At 43.3% G+C, this 20,985-nt stretch overlaps 1 protein-coding gene across 7 annotated transcripts in view; it reads left to right on the plus strand.

Moving 5' to 3' along the window:
* DOCK3 (dedicator of cytokinesis 3) overlaps positions 1–20,985 on the plus strand; it is a 463,693-nt gene that overhangs the window by 112,261 nt on the left and 330,447 nt on the right. For all 7 annotated transcript variants that reach the window (XM_061617883.1, XM_061617886.1, XM_061617884.1 and 4 more), the window contains exons 9-10: positions 11,211–11,365; positions 17,026–17,107. In XM_061617883.1, the coding sequence (XP_061473867.1) occupies positions 11,211–11,365; positions 17,026–17,107 (237 nt within the window). The remainder of the gene's footprint in view (positions 1–11,210; positions 11,366–17,025; positions 17,108–20,985) is intronic.

Consider the following 20,985-nt stretch of genomic DNA (forward strand, 5'->3'; position numbering starts at 1 on the left):
ATAGCAAAGGCAGCATCAATGTTATAGTTGAAATCCACTTCTGTCAACTATTCTGCTAAAGTTATAGAGAGTGTCTAGTTGTTGAGTTACAGAAAAATGTTTAAGTAACAGTTCTGTGCATAAATGTGCCCTCTCTTTTTATCGCTATTCCCTAGCACATACTCTCTCTTGTCTGTCTTTACTCCACAGCATGCAATCTCTACAGTCTCTGTACCAAGACAGGTCTGCACCTCTATGCCTACTTTTCTGTTTTTCTCTCCACTGACTTTTGTACACTTTTTCTCAGTTATCTGCTCTTTATACTCATAGCATGCTACATCCCATTTCTTTTGCTCCCATTTTCTCTGGTTTCATTAGTTTATATAAATCAATTTGTACTTCCATCTCTCAGTTGCCCCTTTCCCTCTGTAACCCATAGTGCTCTCTTCTCTGTATCTTTATAGGTCTCTGCACCCCATGTCTCAATTACCCCTTTTACTTCTTGAAGTCTCTCTGTTTCTGCCACCACCACCCCACTCCTCCTCACTAAATTTGGTGGCAACAGCACAGAAGGCTTTCACAGGCCTGCAATTCACACCAGTGAAGTAGTCTCAGATGCAGGCTGACTGGTTGGAACCATGGAAATAAGAAATGACTAATATTCACTCTGTTGCCTGGAAATGGAACTTCTGAGTTCCTTTATACCATTTTTGTTCTCATTGGGTGGAAGTGAGAGCTATCCATATAATAAAACAACAGAGAAACCAGGATTTGAGTATTGCTGAGCAGTAGGATGCCCACCCTAAAACAAAAGGTAACAGTGAAGTGAGGAGTTTGCTCTTTGTAACTGAGGACTTACGTGAAAACTGTGTGTGTGTGAGTGAGTGAGAGAGAGAGAGAGAGAGAATATTTTTTAAATTGGCCTGTCAATACAGTTCTTATCCCCATTTTGCAGGTTTTCAGGGAGGTTGTACCTGAGAAGGAGAATGTGACTAATGATAGTTTGGCTGCTCCCAGAAGTTCGGGGAGTGGTGGTTCAGAAGAGGGCTTTCTCTGTGACAGCCCTCAAATTGTGGAAATCCTTCCCCACAGAAATGCATCTAGCACCTTCATTGTACAGTTTCCATCATATCCCAGAGACATACCTCTTTTCCCTGATTTTTGACAGCTGAGATATATTTTTAGGATCTACCCCATTTTTATCACACTCTTCCTCCCAAAGGGGCCCAGGGCAACACACACCCAAGTGGTAAAATAATGCCAGTAAAAATAGCATAAAAGCCTATTTAAGACTTCTAAAAACCTATTTAAGACATGTAAAACTGGTATGAAAAATTGGTTTTATTTTATTTTAAAATTGTCTTGTATTTTTATAACATGCCTTGTGACTCTACATTGAAGGTCAGTCAAGAAATCTTATAAATAAAAAAAACAGGTCTGCAGTATATTTCACTGTAAATTTTGCAGGTTAGAGGTGAGATTGAGGTTAGTTTGAATTTCTAGCCAAAATATTCTCCATACAAAATACGACTTGGTTTGCGGCAAAAGTCAGTCTTGCTAAATAGCCCCCTTAGATCACTTCTCAGCTCAAATCTGGTGCTCAGTTACATGCAAAAGCCTTGTACTTAATGGACTTTCATGTGGACACATTGCAGTTTAAAATGTTTAAAAAATAAAACGTGCACATATTCCACAAGAAACAAGACTTGGACAATGTAGGCACACACAGAGAAAGAAAATGCAGTTTTGAAGTCATTTGCAAAGAAGAAGATAATATCTTAAGAATGCAGACCGTAGAGCTATCAACCACTAGCTTTTATCTTTTTCTTCTGTCTCTCCTGCGTCTTTTCCCATCTGACATCTTCCCACCAATCAGTTGTTTGTTGGAAGGGAGTGTTGGGAGGGGATATAGTTGTAGTGGCAATGAAGGCAAATCTAATGTGGAATGACAAAATTAATGTAAATTTCATCAGGCAGTTTGATCATATGTGATAAGACATTGTTGCCTAAGCAATCACACCTTATTGGAGGGAGGAGGGGTGAAGTATTGTAAAATCCTGGATGTGCTTTGAGGCTCATGAAAGGAGAGAAACAAAGAAAGAAAAATGGGTGGCAGAAGTTTGAATGGAAAACTAAAAACAAGAGAAAGAAAATAGGAAGTCTCAATATCAAAATTCCATTTGTTTTGAAATACCATTTCAGTTTGTTTTGTGGTGATGGTGGTGACAATGATGGTAATGGGGTTTCTTTATCATAAAATGATTTTTATGATACAGGAAGCACTTTGACCACTTGAAATATTCAGTATCTTGGTGGGTTACTTCTAAAGCTTTTTAGAAGTTACATGTAGTATCAAAATTCATGTTTTGCTATATGTTTTGTGCTGTTACTTTCATGAGATTACATTGTATTTTATGATGTATTTTATTATGATGTAATGTATTGTTGTTAAATTGTACGTCGCCTAGAGTGGCCATTGGCCAGATAGGCGACCCACAAATTAAATTATTATTATTATTATTATTATTATTATTAAATACAGTGAAGATTGTTTGCCATATTATGCTTAACAAAGTGGGGATGTCAGTGAAGCACAGACTTCTCTCTGTTTAGGACATGTATCCAGATACGGCCCTGCCTGTATTCTAAACTACTGTTATTATTATTATTATTATTATTATTAAATTTTATTTAAACCCCCTTCTTTCAGGGTATAAATTTATACCCCGCCAACTGTTGTGTAGAGTTGGCAGATTCTGCAAGATGATGAAGTCTTGGATTGGCTTTAACCTCTGTTGGTTTTGGCTCACATTGGCCACTTTAGAATTAGCATTACCAAGCATTCTTGGCCTCCTGTGGGGACTTCTAATAGCAACTGCCAGCAGAAGAGAGGAAAGTTGGGAGCTTGTGTGGGGTGGGAGGAGCTGCATGGCATCTCGGGGACTTCCTCTCTCTCTGCTCTCTTCATTCTATCAATCCTTCCCTCCTAGGGTAACATTTCCTTTTCCCCTGACTATCCCCTGCCCCATTCCTACAAGCTTCTCTTTTGCACAAAATGCTCAAAGAAAACACATCCAAGCACATGTGACAGACTGAGGTGGATATACAGCTCCAATAGAAGTGAATTTATTTATTTGGAAGAACTGTTCCCTTCTCTCTGTTTTTCATTTCTACCAAGTGGAGAAAAGGTACAGAAAAATCTGCCCCCAGCATATCTGTCCACTCACCCAAAATATATATTTCCCAGACCCAATTATCCATTCCTCTAATCTCTCATGTATTTAAGTTCTCTTAATTAGGGGTAGATTGTTGCATCTTAAACACAGTAACTACACATTGAGACTAGTTAAGGAAAGACTTTCCCCCAGCTTTTCAAATAATGTTTATATATGGAGTAGTGTTTCTAATCTGTATTGAATAACATTTGTATCCTGCCCTTCCTCCTAAGGGAGCTCAGGATAGCAAACATCAAAATGTTAAAATAATATAATTTTAAATAAAATGGAACATATTTAAAACAATTAAAACCACCTCAAGTATTTAAAAACAATTAAGATTTTTTAAAAAAAATTAAAAAGCCATCATGAAAACATTTAAAAAGCACATTCCCTAATTACTAAATTCAAGGTTGCCATAGCCAGTGTCTCTCAACGATCAAATGCCTGGGTAAACAGGAAATATAAAGCATATGTAATTATTCTAAATTAATTAATCTGTAGCAAGAGTGTGTTTCTTTGAAGTATTTTTTCTGGTTTTTTATATCCACAGTATACATGAGATGATTGTAATGAAGATTAATTACTTGTTACTGTGTCCAAATTTGTGCATTCTGATAGAGGAAGTGGGAATCATAAAATCATAGAGTTGGAAAGGGACTATGAGGCCATCAAGTCCAACCCCCCCTGCTCAATGCAGAAATCTATATTAAAGCATACCCAACAGATGACTGTCCAACTGCCTCTTGAATGCCTCCAGTGTTGGAGAGCCCACCACCTTGCTAGGTATTTAGTTCCATTGTCTAAACTGCTTGAACAGTTAGGAAGTTTTTCCTGATGTTCAGCCAAAACTTTTATCTGCTGTGGTGATATCATATGAAACCATAGAGTGTTAATTATTCTCCTGTGCATGTAAAAGATATCAGGTGGGTAGCTAGCTCCACCTAGAGGTTGAAGGCAGAAGAGCACTGTTGAATTTTGCAGGCACCTCCTGCTCTGCGCAGCTCCTTGCCTCAGTTCTCTTTTGCCTTCACCAAGAACGGTTGTGTTCTCTCTGCTCCGTTGGTTCAGGCCTGTATTGTGTGTATTTGTACTTGTGTTAGCTTTTCCTTGTCTTCTTTGTTCCCATTGACTCCCTTTCACTGTTACCTTCCCTTTTTATTTTTTAAAAAAGAGTTTTGAGTTTGTTTCCCACTCCCGGAAGTCTCACCATGGCACAAAACTGCCAACGAGGGGGCTCTTCCCCCCCCCGTAACATGAGCATTCGTACTGATCACTAGCAAGCCCCTCCCACCTTGCAGCTTGTTCAAGCCCCACTGGAACCTCAGCGGCTGTCAACTTAACGGCCTTGGCGTCTCCCCCCACTAGCGACAGTGTTGCCTAGAACACACCTCAAGGACCGGCCTTCCTCCTGCAGCCAGCCACGTCTCGTGCCCCTGTAAAAGGAGGAAAAGGAGGACCGTGGTGGAGTTGAACCAGCTGGGAAGTGGCCTTTCCCTCCCCCCCGCATCAGCATTCTAGCGGCGCCGCATAGCCATATCAGGTATTTAGCCCCTGTAAGCCCTGCAGCGCGTTACTCCCATGGGGAAAGCAACACACAAATTGGAAAAGCCCACGAAGAAGCTAAAACTGCTTCCGCCTCCCTCTGGATTAGATGCAATGTCACACAATTACCTTGGCAGACCTTAGGGCCTTTGTGCATTATGGAGGTACAGTCAGAGATAGCAAGGGCCCGCCTTTCTGTCAGCAGGCACGAGGTGGCTGAGGCACACATTGTGGCGGGCAGGGTGGCTCGGGAAGGTGTGGGGCCTACAACTTCCAGATGAGCCAATCTAGATGGGAAAGGCCCTGATCAGCAAACAGGAACCACAGGGAAGGACACTCACAGTGCCACCTGCAGAACGCAGACGGACCAGGAATCCCTATCTGAGGAAGAAGTCAATCAACCTCATCCTTCCTGGATTCGATTTCTCTACAAGATCCTCACCTGAGGTCTTTACAGGTTTTCTAGAAGAGCCCGTGTCTATCCATCCCTCACAGGGCCGGGGGAGGAAATGTTCCAACTCCCCCCTCTTCTCCCCGTGCTCTTCAATTATTGGGGGGGGGGGCTCCAGTCATATGGCTGTCATGCTCAGCCTATCCAGTTACAGCTGTTAGCTCAGTCACTTCAACAATTAAAGGACCAGCTCAGGGACTCATTCTTGATGGATCTAGCCAGAGAGCTATCGGCATCTGCAGTTTCCACATTGGCAGCACTACCCACTCAGACAACATCTAGAGCACAAGTGGTGCACGGTTCTATTACAGGCCACTCATCTACGCCTACACAGCCACCACAGAACTGCACATCACCGGATCCTTATGCCACCACCCAAGGCAGGCAGCCCCAACCTCCAGAAGATACATCGCTCGACCAAGACAATGATCTAATTGTCCTGGACAAAGAGGAATGGAGCAGGGACTCAGAATTGGAGGAGATTACAACCAATAGGATTTTTCAGAAGGCATGCTTCCTCCCCCTCCTGTGAAAGGCTATGGAGTCCCTCACTCTGAATTCCCCAGAGGATCCTCCTGCCCCCTCGGCATCAAGGGTTTTAGCGGTGTGTCCAGACCGGAAACCCAAGGCTAGAGTACTAAAACTGCCATCTCTACTTCCTAAAGTGATCAAGTCCCAATTTGATGTTCCATTACAATGCAAGAAGTCTGTTCCGATCGCTAACAAATACTATACACAGGAGCAACACATCATGGACTAGCTGAAAGTCCCACTGGTTGATGCTGCCATCATAAATTTGCTGAAACCATCCTTGAACCCAAAGGACTCGGATGTTCACCTCAAAGACTCAACAGAGCACAAAATGGATCTGGGACTCAGGAGGATCCATGAGGCTAATGCCTTTGCCATCCAGACAGCTGTAGCTTCTTTGGTGTTCGCTAGAGCTCCCCTTCTTTGGTTGGAAGACCTGCTGGATGGCCCGCATCAGGACCTACCCCATACCTGCAAGTCTCTACTGAAATTCTCTTGGGCAGTAACATTCATGGTGGATGCATCCATGGACACCATGCAGTTTGCAGCAAGATCGCTGGTGGCAGGAGTTTTCACTCGGAAGAACCCTTTGGCTGTGCCATTGGGAGGCGGAAACTACAGTCCCCTCAAATCTCACCTCAGAGCCCTACGTGGGAGGCAAGTTATTTGGCGACACCTTAGCTAGCATCTTGGAATCTAAAGAAAAGAAAAACTCAATGCCTTCCTCTAGGAAAAGGGATGACAGAAGATCCTTTCAGAGATCATTCCACCCATATCTGTCATCACAGTCCTTTCGAGGTTTCAGGACGTCAGGAAGGCCAAAGGATGCCAGGGCCGGCCGGCCCTTCTGGAACAGACAATGCAACCAGACTAGAGGACAACAACAATTCCCCAACGGAACAGGATTTGGATGCCAGTCACGAGGGAATAAACATCAGTTCTGATGCCAATTTCCCCCCAGTGGGAGGTCACCTCCAATGCTACGCTTACCAGTGGAGGGACATGTCATTGGACCAATGGGTGCTCGACACTCTCTGATACGGCTTAAGGTTGAAATTCATCCCATCGCCCTCATTGGCATTCTCAGACAAAAGGGAAAGAGTCTTACAGGCGATTTCCCATCTCCTACAGATTGCGGCTATAGAACCCGTCCTGACAGGGGAGAGATTTTCAGGAAACTGCTCACTGTTTTTCACCTTCGTGAAAAAAGATGACTTGTTCAGGGCAGTACTCAACCTAAAAAAACTGAACGAATTGATAAAGTACTGCAAGTTTTGCATGGACACCTTGCTCTCAATCAAGGAAGCCTTGAAAAGGGGAGATTTTCTCACTTCAGTCGACCTGAAGGAAGCATACCTCTATGTACCTATCTTCCCTCTTTACAGGTGCTACCTCAGGTTCATGGTGGGGGAGAACCACTTCCAGTACAGGGCTATGCTTTTTGGCCTGTCATCTGCCCCCAGGGTATTCACAAAGATTGTGGTTGTCCTGGTAGCACACCTCAGGATGCAGGGAGTCCATGTCTTCCCCTACTTAGACAACTTCCTGATTCGCTCCCCATCACTACACAAAGCCTGGGAAGATTTGCACAATACTTTGGCCTGCCTGAAGAACCATGGCTTCCTAATCAACCATGCCAAGAGTCAGTTATTTCCATCCCACTGCATAATACATCTGGGAGCCACTATAGACTCGCAGTGGGGCATCCTAAGGTTGGCTCAAGAAAGAGTAAACAAGATATGCACAGCAGTGTCAATTCTTCTGTCTTCTCCTTCGGCAGATCTTATGCGACTGGTGGCAATTCTGGGGTTGATGGTGTCAACCTTCCAAACCACTCCTTGGCATGCCATCACTCTTGCACCCTCCAGTGGGCACTGCTACCCTTCCAAGGAGACATTGCATCCAGGCAGCACCGCAGAATGGCACTGTCTCCAATGGTCCATCAGTCTCTACTGTGGCGGGCTCACAAACCTAATTTGCTAAAAGGGGTGCTCTTCAAGGACTCTCCTCAAACCTTGATTACATCAGATGCTAGTCTGACAGGCTGGGGAGCCATCTGCAATGGCCAAATAGTGCAAGGAACATGGACTCCAGTGGAATCCACACTCCCTATCTTCTGGAGCTTCGGGTGATTCATCTAGCCCTGATGCACTTTGCGAAGTTCAGACGGTGGGGGGCGGCCCTGGTCAAGTCAGACAATGTGTCAGCCAAACCTTATTTGAACTGTCAGGGAGGCACATGCTCTCCCCACCTCCAGAAGGAAGCTTGTCTGCTTTTCCAGTGGGCTGAGAGGAATGTGGACTCGATCCTGGCAGAATACCTCAGGGGAGAGGACAACGACCAAGCGGACTGGCTGAGTTGAGAAAAACTGCATCAGGGAGAATGGAAGCTTCACCCAATAAACTTGCAGGCGATACTGGAGCGCTTCAGCTGAGTCAGTGGACCTCTTCGCCACCTGTCGCAATTGCCAGGTAAAGGGATTCTTTTCCAGGTATGTGATGCCAGAGGTGGAAGGAATAGATGCGCTGACATCCCAGTGGCCTGACGGCCGCTTGAAAGCGTTTCCACCACTTCCGATTATCCCCAGAGTGATCCAAAAGTTCCAAGCTAAAAGGGCGACAGTCCTGCTAGTAGCACCATGGTGGCCAAGGAGACCTTGGTTTCCGGAACTCCTCAGCCTATCGGTTGAAACCCTGGGGTGGTTGGCACTTCATGTCTGGAGTTTGAGAAGTGACGGCTCTTAAAGACAGGTATCCCACCCCAAGTGCTGGAAACAATGATGGCCTCTAGATGTCCTTCCACAGTTAGAATATATGAGGATACATGGAAGGCCTTAGCCTGGTCGCAGAAAAAAGGGATATGGCCAAGGAAAGCAGGTAGCAATGAGATACTATCCTTCTTACAAGATGGTTTGTAATTGGGCCTCAGGCCAAACACCCTGAGGCACCAGGCTTCAGCGTTATCAGCGATCCTCTCCAAATCTCCAGGCCATCCACTGGGATCTCATCCTTTCCTCAGCACTTTCTGTGAGGGGCAACGGTTTCAGCACCACCTATGGTTCATTGCTACCCAACCTGGGGCCTGCACAAAGTATTAACAGCCCTACAAAAGCCCCCATTTCAACCTTTAAGTCAAATTTCTCTTCATCTGCTATTGCTTAAGGTCTTGTTTCTTGTGGTCATTACTTTGGCCTGTAGAGTGTGTGAGCTGAATGCTCTCTCTGTGGATAGGCATTTCTGTGTGTTCCATAAGGGCAGAGTAGTTCTCCACACTGTCCCTTCCTTTCGTCCCAAAGTTCTGTCTACTTTCCACTGTCAAGAGCTGGTGCTTCCTTCCTTCAGTCCTAATCCAGTTCATCTCACAGAGAAGGCATGGCACTCACTTGATTTGAGGACAGCCCTTAAGGTATATTTCTAAAACAAAGTCAATATGCAAAACAGATAGTTTGTTTGTGTCCTTTCACCCAGCGTCACTAGGGAATAAGGTTTCCACTTCTACACTACCTAGGTGGATTAAAGCATGTATTACCTTGGCGTATGCTTCTCTGCAACTGGCACGGCTGGCTAGAATAGTGGCTCATTCCACAAGAGCGGCAGCCACTTCAGCAGCATTCTCATGCAATGCCTCCTGGTGAAGATCTGTAGAGTGGCTACATGGGCCTAATAATTTATTAAACATTACAAGATAGACACCTATGTGTCCGCTAAGGCGGCCTTTGGGAGGAGAGTGCTACAGCACATCCTCTCGGATCACTAGTTTTTCAGCCCAGCAATGTTCCCACTCTACATGGGTCAGCTTTGGTATGTCCCACCTGAGATCATCTTTTCCATGCACAGGAGAAAAGACATTTGGTCTTGCTGTGAAATAGTTTTCTCTGTGCATGTCAAAAGATATTAGGGCTACTCCCTATGAGGGCTGGGCTGCAATGCTTATCAGAAAATAGGCCTCTAGCAGAGAGTGTATGAGTGCTGTTGTCTTTGTCTTATGAGTGTGTTTCCTATTGTTCCTTCTTCGTTTATTGGCTTGTCATTGAGAACTGAGGCAAGGAGCTGCTCAGAGCAGGAAGGTGCCTGTAAAATTCAACAGAGCTGTTCTGCCTTCAACCGCTAGGTGGAGCTGAGTACCCACCTGATACCATCTTTTGACATGCACAGAGAAAACAGTTTCATGGCAAGACCAAATGTATTTTCTGAATTCAGGTGGAGTACAAGAGTACGATCTTGTGCATATAATGTTAGTTATCCTTTGATAACTATATCACCTCACACAGAATTTTGCTCATTCACAGGGATTGCTAGGAGTTGGAATTGTAACTACTCACTCTGGTCACATGAAATAAACTTGGAGACCTGAACTTACAAGATCTGATCAGGGTGGTTTATAACTGATGCTATTGGAAGTCGCTGATTCATAGGGTCACCATAAGTAGTAATCGACTTGAAGGCACATAACAACAAAAAGACCCTACTGTATATCACATTATCTTCTAACTCCCTCTCTCATATATAAAATAATTAAATGGATGCAATGCAATTTGTGGTAGCTTTCGTCTTAGGCTTCCTTCACTGAGTGACATTCACAAAGTTAACACATCAAAAGCAAGCAGAAGATGTAGGAACAGGTGGGACACTTTCAAAGCCAGCAGTCAGAGAGCAATTTAATAAAAGCATATGTGTCTTCGGAAATGGAGGTTCTCCTCCCCCTATGTCCCAACATGGTAATTAAGATCTGTGGAGGAAGATCCGTTAACAGTGCCACATGCCCCTGCGGTAAAGCATGCTGTGGCTCAGGTATGGGCTTTCATCGTTGTGGCACCAGTTCTCTGGAATTCTCTACCCTTAGAAGTGAACCAAGCCCCAAGATTATTATGTTTTCAACATTTGTTGAAGACCTTCCTTTTCTCCCACATCTTCCCAAATTACTCTATTTTGTCTCTGCAGTTTTTAAATCTTGCTGGTTTTTATGTTTTCTGTTTACTCTTTGGTTATTCCTTGAATGAGTGGTTTATACATACTTCCTCTGAGGCTGAGATGCAGTGACTGGCCCAAGGTCACCCAGAGAGCTTTATGGCTGTGTGGAGATTCGAACCTTTGTCTCTCAGGTTGTAGTCCAACACTCTTAACCACTACACCACACTGGACTACAGATTTGCTGCCTTAAAGCATGCTTTTTTAAAATAGTGACATTTGTTCATCCTTAACTCTGTCAGATACAATAATTCTGCAAAATAGCTTAATAGTTGTACAGGAGTCATGAAATCTCACTTTTTCCTGACAGTCGAAACTATAGCTTGGTGGTATTACTAAATTTCTAAATTACTCAGATTAAAAATTAGTATGCAAAATGAGAAACATTTCACAGATCTCTAATCAAGAGACTGATATTCCTTAAAGAAGGGGAAAAACCTTTATTTTAACTATTAATGAGTATATAACCATGAAACATATGTATGGAAAATAAAGTTCCTTTAATTTCTTTGCCCAAATTAGGTAGATACAATACGACCACGTCATGGAGAAGCATGCCGTCTGCCTGTACCTCACCACTTCTTTCTCAGTCTAAAAAGTTTCACTTATAATACAATTGGGGAGGATGCAGATGTATTCTTTTTTTTGTATGATGTTCGAGAAGGCAAGCAGATCAGGTAAGTCAGAAGCATAGAATCATAGAATAGTAGAGTTGGAAGGGGCCTATAAGGCCATCAAGTCCAACCCCCTGCTCAATGCAGGAATCCAAATCAAAGCATTCCCGACAGATGGCTGTCCAGCTGCCTCTTGAATGCCTCCAGTGGTGGAGAGCCTCTCTAGGTAATTGGTTCCATTGTCGTATGGCTCTAACAGTTAGGAAGTTTTTCCTGATGTCCAGTCGAAATCTGGCTTCCTGCAACTTGAGCCCATTATTCCGTGTCCTGTACTCTGGGATGATTCAGAAGAGATCCCGGCCCTCTTCTGTATGGCAACCTTTCATGTACTTGAAGAGTGCTATTATATCTCCCCTCAGTCTTCTCCAGGCTAAACATGCCCAGTTCTTTCAGTCTCTCCTCATAGGGCTTTGTTTCCAGTCCCCTGATCATCCTTGTTGCCCTCTTCTGAACCTGTTCCAGTTTGTCTGCATCTATCTTGAAGTGTGGAGACCAGAACTGGATGCAGTATTCAAGATGAGGCCTAACCAGTGCTGAATAGAGGGGAACTAATACTTCATGTGATTTGGAAATTATACTTCTTTAATGCAGCCTATCAAGGTCCCTTTGAATTTTCTTTCTGTCTTCTATGGAATTAGCTATGCCCCCCAATTTTGTATCATCTGCACATTTGATAAGCATGCCCTGTACCTCTTTATCCAAGTCGTTAATAAAAATGTTGAAGAGCACTGGTCCCAGGACCGAGCCCTGTGGTACCCCACTCGTTACTTCCACCCAGTTTGAGAAGGAACCATTGAAAAGCACTCTTTGAGTACAATTATGGAGCCAACTGTGCATCCACCTGATCCATCCAGCCCACATTTAGCAAGCTTGCTAATCAGAATATCATGGGGCACTTTGTCAAAAGCTTTGCTGAAGTCAAGATATATTATGTCCACAGCATTCCCACAGTCTACAAGGGAGGTTACCCGATCAAAAAATGAGATAAGATTAGTTTGGCAGGATTTTTTCTTCATAAATCCGTGTTGGCTCCTAGTAATCACTGCATTGTTTTCAAGGTGCTTACAGATTGACTGCTTTATAATCTGCTCCAGAGTTTTTCCAGGGATTGATGTTAGGCTGACTGGTCTGTAGTTCCCCAGTTCCTCCTTTTTGCCCTTTTTGAAGACATTAGCTCTCCTCCAGTCATCCGGCACTTCACCAGTCCTCCACGATTATGCAAAGATAATAGACAGCGGTTCTGATAATTCTTCAGCCAGTTCCTTCAATACTCTACGATGCAGTTTACCGGGCCCTGCCGATTTGAACTCATTCAAGGTGATTAGGTATTCCTTGACCGTTTGTCTGTCAAGCTCAAGCTCCAATCCTGCCCCTTCTACTTCATATTTCCCGGTAGGGTCATAGACCCTTTTTTGGGAGAAGACTGAGCCAAAGTAGGAATTGAGCACTTCTGCCTTTTCTTTGTCATCTGTTATCATTTTGCCTTCCTCATTGAGTAGCTGTGCCACCATTTCTTTTCTCTGTCTTTTACTATGGATGTACCTGAAGAAAGCTTTTTTGTTGCTTTTAGCATCCCTCGCTAACCTCAGCTCATTCTCAGCTTTAGCCTTCCTGACACCATCCCTGCAATTCCGTGATACCTGCCTGTACTCTTCCTTTGTGGCCTGGCCTTCTTTCCACTTCCTGTATGTGTCTTTGTTTTTCTATGTTTTTAACTACATGTAGTTCTATTTGTAAGCCGCCCTGAGTTCCAGTTTGGAGAAAGGGCGGGGTAAAAATAAAGTTTCAATTCAATTCATTTTTTTTGTTTTCAGGCCATCTCTAAGCTTTTTGTGAAGCCACGTTGGCTTCTTCTGCTGTTTCCCCCCTTTTTTCCTTGTTGAAATAGCTTGTTATTGCACCCTGAAGTCCAGGGTGCACGTATGGCTACTCTCAGCTTTTGCTTCTGTTAAAATCAAGAATTCAAGTATGGTGTGGTCACTTTCCCCCAGAGTTTCCCGTAACTGCCACTTCATTCACCAAATCATCTCTAATGGTTAGAATCAAGTCCAGGATAGCTGATCCTCTGGTTGCTTCCTCCACTTTCTGTAGGAGAAAGTTATCTCTAACACAAGTCAGAAATTTCTTGGAGGGGCCGTGTTTGGCAGAATTTGTCTCCCAACAGATATCGGAATAATTGAAATCCCCCATTACTACTACATCATGCCTCCTTGAAACATTGGCAATTTGCTTTTCAAAAGTTACATTCTCGTCTTCTCCTTGATTGGGTGGTCGGTAGTAGACTCCAAGCACCACATTCCTTTTATTACTTGCCCCATTAATTTTAATCCAGATACTCTCGGTGGAGCTACCAAGCTCATTTTCCTGAATTTCTGTGCAGCGATATATATTTTTAACATATAGCGTGACTCTACCTCCCTTTTTATTCCTTCTTTTTGAACAAGTTATATTCTTCAATTGCTGTATTCCAGTCGTGGGAGTCATCCCACCAAGTTTCAGTTATACCTATAAAGTCGTAATTGCCCTCCTGTATTAAGAGTTCAAGTTTGTCCTGCTTGTTTCCCATGCTTTGTGCATTAGTATACAGATTTCGAAGACCATGTGATTTATGGCTTGGCTTCCTTACTACTTTTATCTGAGGACTGTTACTGGGCCCTACTAGAGTCTATCACTCTATTCCCATTACTGTGCACAAGCCTTCATCAGTCGTTACCACCAGTTTACGTCTCCCTCCCCCTTAGGATTCAGTTTAAAGCCCTCCTGATGAACTTCTCCATGCTGTGGCCAAACACATTCTTCCCAGTTCTTGTGAGATGCAACCCATCACTTGCCAGCAGTCCATCTTCCAGGAAGTATAGCCTGTGGTCCCAGAATCCAAATCTCTCACGTCGGTACCACCTTTGTAGCCATTCATTCACACAGAGTATTTTCCTTTCCCTTTCTACTCCTCTTCTAAGTACTAGAAGGATGGATGAAAAAACTATCTGGGCCCCAAAGTCCTTGAGTTTCCTTCCCAGAGCTTCAAAGTCTGATGTGATTTCTTCATAGCTCCGTTTGGCAGTATCATTTGTTCCTACATGGATGAGGAGAAAGGGATACCTGTCGGTGGGCTTGATGAGTGATGGCAACCCTTCCGTCACATCTCTAATCTGCCCTCTTGGTAGACAGCATACCTGGCGAGTCCACGGATCTTCTCGGCATACTTGGGTTAAAATCCCACGCAGTAGGGAGCCTCCCACTACTAGTACTCTTCTCTTCTTGTTGTGGGGCGTGGTTTCATTGCCCCTGCTTGATTGAGCTTCAGCTTTTTGCTCATTGTCGCACAGGGTCTCCTGTAGTTCTTCCACCACAGGCTGTCCTCCAGACTCATCCTCGAGTGGTTGAAAGCGGTTCCATAGTTCCACTGGTGAAGGGTGTCTTCTAGCTCTTCTGCTCCTAACTGTCACCCTTTCCCACAGAGTTTCCTCCACTTCGTTGCTCCTCTCCAAAGCAGTCTCCTCTTCTGCTACTTCATGCTGTTGCTCTTCCACCTCCACTTCTCTTTGTTGCTGTTGTTCCAGTGTTCAGTCTAAGAACTCTTCATCTTCTCTTGTAGTCCTTTGTGTGGCCACCCACCATTCCAGGCCCCTCACTTTTTCTTCCAACAATGCCACAAGCTTGCACTTGTTGCACATGTATGCCATGTTGTTCTCAAGCAAGAAAACAAACTTGGCACACACCTTGCAGGTCACAACCACTGGAGCATCCTTCCCATTCATTCTCTCTTCTACCTTTTGTTTCTTTCTTACTACTTGTTTTGGAGAGGCCTGTGCTTTGTCCTGTCCTACTTCAGGGTAAGCTTGAGAGTCCCACTGGTATGTGCTGCACTGTACAAGGGGAAATAGTATTTTTTCTTTTCTTTTCCTCCCCCTTGACCTCCCCTGTCGAACTCTGCCAAACTCTGCCTGTTTGCTCGCTCTGTTTGCTCGCTCTCTGCAAGCTGACTTGCTTATATCTCCTCAGCTGTAGACCAACTGAGACAGCATCCTCTGCTCTGCTCTGCTCTATTAGGAGTCAGGAAACAGAATGCAGCCTCTTACTTGCTTTTTTCAGAGCACATAAGATTGCTAGTCTTTGTCCAGCAACCTATTTTAACGTTTGTAATCATGTTAACTCTTATCATGGAACTAGAGTTCTTGTGAAGTCACTGAACTAGGGTTCAGAGGCATGCCTCTGAATTCTGGGTAAGAAAGGGGATACAAGTGCTAAGTTTTTCTGGTGAATCTACCCCAAATTGATCCCCACTCCATTCTCTTCCATTATCTACTCTCCTGTTCATCTGAGATGAATTATTTATTCAATGCAGACCAGTATGAGATTGGATAATGGAAGAAAAAAATCATGAAATGGGTCTTGGATGGACATGGATGGTGAATATGCTGTTCTACATTAATATAGGCCTCTTCCCTTAACCACTATCCCATTCCTATTACTCTAGTTTATTTACCAAGAGTTGTAGAAGCCCTAAGGGGTAGTTATCTCATTTAACCAATTTTAAAGAAACGTCTGCCTGTAAAAGAAAATAAAACATTTTAATTATTGCCAAGTCACCATAATACTACTTGTAATAGAACAGGCTGTAGGATTTACTTAATGTTGTTCAAGATTCATTTTCAAAAGTCTGACTTCCACCAGACTTCCAGCACCTTGAACAGCTCTGCTTTGCACCCTTTAAATGGATACTCTTGCAACAGTGACCCTTTTTAAGCAGAGAAAAATCTCATCCTTTTGAACCAGTGTTCTTGCCAGGGATCCAGCACTAGATTGTAAGTGCAGTCAATCCACATTCAACAAGGGGTTCCCAAACATAATTTTTAAGTAAACTTCTAACATGTCTAATGGGGTAGTTTCCCTCAAAGTTATAGAGAATTTTAACTAATAAGTAATAGTATTAGGAATACCACATTTCAGGATCTTACGTTGTAGACAGGACATTGCTTACTGTAATAAATTTGTAACCGGGGCATCCTGTTATCAAGAATTTGTTTCCTTCTGGCTGCAGGAAAGCGTGATAGAGCAAAAAGGAGATTGTTTTGATTTATTAGCTAGAAAGACCCAAAATACATATGAATCCAAGTGGAATTGCTTTGATGTGACCAAAGTCATTGACCAAAGGAATATGCTGTTGGAATAGACTGATTTTACAGATTTTAAAAAAGTTAGAATTAATGGAGTGTGCTGTTTTGTAATCAGACCAGGGTTATTAAATTCTTTTTAAAAAACATTTGTGATTTAGTGCTGCATCTTACTAACTTTCCAGTTCTCTCTCTTTTTTAAATTAATAGTTTTTATTATTTTTCATAAAATATTCAGCAAAATAAAAGGCTTTCTGGTCTTTTGACTTGAGTATAGGATTATTAAATTCTCATTCAGGTGTGTATATATATACTTTTGTCAAATGTAATAAAATATTGATTCATTCCCACCATACATAGTAAGAAAGTACATGAAAGTATTGTCAAAATGAACTACCATATTCTAAGTGTAGTTATACATTTTCATAATCAGATGAGTCTGGATCTCTGAATAAAATTCCTTAAATGTTGAGAAATTCTGATCAACATGCAACAAAGATGGTACGTAGTATTGGTAACTCAGTGTGCTTCTTATCTTTTGCCTTTCAGTGAAAGGTTTCTAGTAAGGTTAAACAAGAATGGGGGCCCCAAGAATCCGGAGAAGATTGATCGAATGTGTGCACTTTTCACAGTATGAAACACTTTTCATTTTATTTACCATTCAATGAGAATGTAACACCTATTATGTCCTAACCATACTTAAAAACCCACACCATAGTTTGAACTTCCAGATGTCCAAAAGGTAAAAATGATTTTGAGCTGCTTATTTACTTTGTTTCCAATATGCACGGGACTCGACTTCATAAGTTAGTAAGTATATTCCCATCTTCATGGTGCAGCAGTCTCTTGTGACAGAGCAATGGCTTTAAGTGTGGTTTGTCAGTGGGCTGTGAATTCAAACTATTTCAGGCTCCGCATTTGGCCCCACATAAAGCACACTGTGGGGTGGACTTGGGTTCAACAAACCATGGTTTAGCTATTAAACCATGGTTTATCATTGTATCTGAATCCAGCCCGATTTTAAGATCAGTATTGCAAAAATAAAAAATATGCTCTATATTGAGAATCATAATTGGGTGATAGATATGAAGTGAAATACTAGCTTGAACATTTTAAAAAAATTACTTGTACTGTGATAATTAATTAAAATAAACTTTAAAATTTGATGTGGAAACATTCATTTTTCTGCTACATTTTTCTTTCATTTGGTGTTTGTTTTTCGCATTTGTTTCTAATGAAGCATGAAATTAGAATGGTCTTTTAGTTTCTTTCATGTGTTTGTAGACAAACACTTGTTTAAAAATATCACTGCTAAAGGGAGTAATTAGTTAGCCTATATTTACTGCAGCCAGTACTGAGAGCAGTTGCATAAATGTGTTTTGATTTCAGCCTCCAACAAATGGGAGAGAGTTGTATTTTAGATGGTTGTATGAAGCTTTGTTCCTCTGATATTCCATGCTTCTTTCTATATGAAGATGCTATCATTATTGAAATTCTGAGTATTAGAACATGAATGGGGGTCAAATACTGTCCTCTAGGCTTCCTTGTCTGGCCCTTGGAATTCTTCACAGGCCACATCCCTCTCTCCCCAAGCCACATCCCTCACTGGTCCTGCTTCATGCCTGGTTGAAAGATGTTCTTAAACTTTTGCTTGTCTGGATGGAGAATAGAGAGGTGTGTGTGTAGAAAATAGCTTACCATTTAAATGTAAAATTTACATTCATTGCTCCAGCCATTTTTGCATCTGTCCCCACCCACCACTGGAACATGGCCCTGGGAAGGTTGCTCATAAGGAAGTGCAGTCCTGAGGCTGAAATAGTTTCCACCCCTGCTTCAGAGCATTTTGATTCCCTTATCAGAAGCTGGAATTGTATTAGTATATATCCACAATTCTTACTGAATGCTTGGAGGAAGAGATGGAAGAGATCATGAATTTTGCTTTAAAATGTCACATATACTGGACCTGTTGAGGGCAGTCTTGGTATAGTTTAGCATGAGTTCTGATGCAACTGGTATAGCACAGTGGGGAGGAGAGCCTGGCTGGGAGTCCAGAGTCTGTGAGTTCAAATCCCCGCTCGTGTCTCCTGGGTGTCAAGGGACAGCTAAAGATCACCCCCACAGTGAGTGGCTCAGGGGTTACGTGCCCTGCCATCTGTGCAGCCGTGGGCAAGCTGTCCCAAGGAGCCCAGTTGCCCCCCAGCTGGCAGTTGCGGACAAGGAAGGGGCTGGCTTGTGCAGCTGTGGCAAGCTGAGCCGGGCCTAGCCAGCTGGGGAGGACTAGCCTCAGAGGGAGGCAATGGTAAACCCCCTCTGAATACCGCTTACCATGAAGATCCTATTCATAGGGTCGCCATAAGTCAGGATCGACTTGAAGGCAGTCCATTTCCATTTTCCTGATGCAGAAAAATAAAACAGACTGGTTGCTCATATTGAAACACTAGGATGATTGCTAGCTGTAGTGCTACTGACTTATATTGCTTCATTCCATAGCAAGAAATGTGGTTAAGGTGGGAGAAGAGGGAAAATGAATTTGGGTTGTTTTGAGAAGCCAAATTGCTTTGGCAGTAGTTGCAGAGATATAAATGTTAGAAACGTTAAAGCAGTGAGGATATGTTTCCTGTTTTTCTGCAAAAGAATGAAGTAGGGAGGACATTTAAAAACATTAATAACTGTAGTGTTGTGTATGTGGGATTGTCTTTGAAAATGATCTGGAAACTTCATCTGGTCCAAAATGGTTGGGGGTTTTCTAGAGCCTGGCAATTAGATTATATCACTGTAAACCTATGGCATCTCTATCACCTACCTATTTGTTTCTAGGTACAATGCAAAGTGCTGGTATTAACATTTATTATTTATTATTACTATTATTTATTAAATTGCTATCCTGCCCTTTCTCCCAGAAAGAGCCCTGGGCAGCAAACAAGGGGCAAAACACTAAAAACATCTTATAAACAAAACTTCTTTAAAAAAATCTTTTTTAAAAAAGAAATCTTTGAAAACATCTTAAAAAGCATTGCAACATATACAAAGCTTGTTGAAAGAGGAAGGTTTTCAATAGTATCAAAAAGATATGGTGCCTGTCTAATATTTAAAGGGAGGGAATTCCAAAGGGTAGGTGCCACAACACTAAAGGTCTGCTTCCTATGTTGTATGCAGTGGACCTCCTGATAAGATGGTATCTGCAGGAGGCCCTCACCTGCAGAGCATAGTGATCAGCTGGGTATATAAGAGGTAAGACAATCTTTTAGGTATCCTGGTCGTAAGCTGTAGGGCTTTGTACAGCAGTACCAGCACCTTGAATTAGCCGGGTAGCTAATGGGCAGCCAGAGCAATTCTTTCAGTAGCAGATAATTTGTTGGTGATGTCAAGCCCTAGTGAGCAGTTGCACCATCACATTTTGCACCAGCTGCAACTTCCAGATCAACCTTAAGGGCAGTCAGGGCTGGCTCCAAAGGGCGGCCAGGCGGCCCTGCTCCTCTTCCACAATTTGCGGCAGGGTTGCTGCTGCGGGTCGCATGGTAAGAGCTCCGGAGCCCCCGCCATTCCCTTGCATTCCATTCAACCTACCTTTCCTGGCTGTTGTGCAGTTGTACACGCAGTGCTGCCCTTAACCAAGATTGCGGCCAAGTTTTCCTAAAGGCCTGAAGCCTCTGCCACCATCTTGGCTAATGGCAGCTACGCGCGTGCATCACTGCCATGAGCCAAGATGGCGGCAGAGGCTTCAGCCCCTTAGGGAAACCTTGGCTGCCATCTTGGTTAAGGGCAGAGCTGCACACACAGCCCTTACAACAGCCAAGAAAGGTAGGTTGAAGCAAGGGAATGGTGGGGGCTCCGAAGCTCTTGCAGTGCAATCTGCGGCAGCAATCCTGCCACAAATTGCAGAAGGAGAACTCTGGGGCCTGGGGCAACCTTGTGTCCAAGGGCCCCAGCATGTCTGGGGCCGGCCCTGAGGGCAGTCCTACATAAAGTGCACTACAGTAATCCAGCCTGGAGATTACCAGTGCATGGATGACAGTGGTCAGGCTATTCTAGTCCAGAAACAGCTGCAGCTGTCAGCGAAGTGGTACAAGGCACTCCTAGCTGCTCAGGTCACCTGGGCCTCTAGTGACAAAGATGGATCCAGGAGCATCTCCAGACTACGAACCTGATGTTTCAAAGGGAGTACGACCCAATCCAAAGCAGGCAATTTACCAATTATCTGAACTCGGGAAACACCTACCCATAGTGCCTCTGTCTTGCTAGGATTCAGTGTCAGTTTATTGGCCCTCATCCAGCCCACCACTGACTGTTGGCACCAGTCCAGAGCCTGCACAGCCTCTCCCAATTCAGATGTTACAAAGAAATTGAGCTGAGTATTGCCAACATATTGCTGGCACCTCGCCCTATATATAATTATGACTACTCCCAGTGGCTTCATATAGATGTTAAACAGAGACACGATGGTACCTTGTGGCACTCCACAATATAACTGCCAGGAGGCCGAAAGACAATCACTCATTGCTGTTTTCT

Source organism: Rhineura floridana, chromosome 3, assembly GCF_030035675.1.
Source record: "Rhineura floridana isolate rRhiFlo1 chromosome 3, rRhiFlo1.hap2, whole genome shotgun sequence".
NCBI lineage: Eukaryota > Metazoa > Chordata > Lepidosauria > Squamata > Rhineuridae > Rhineura > Rhineura floridana.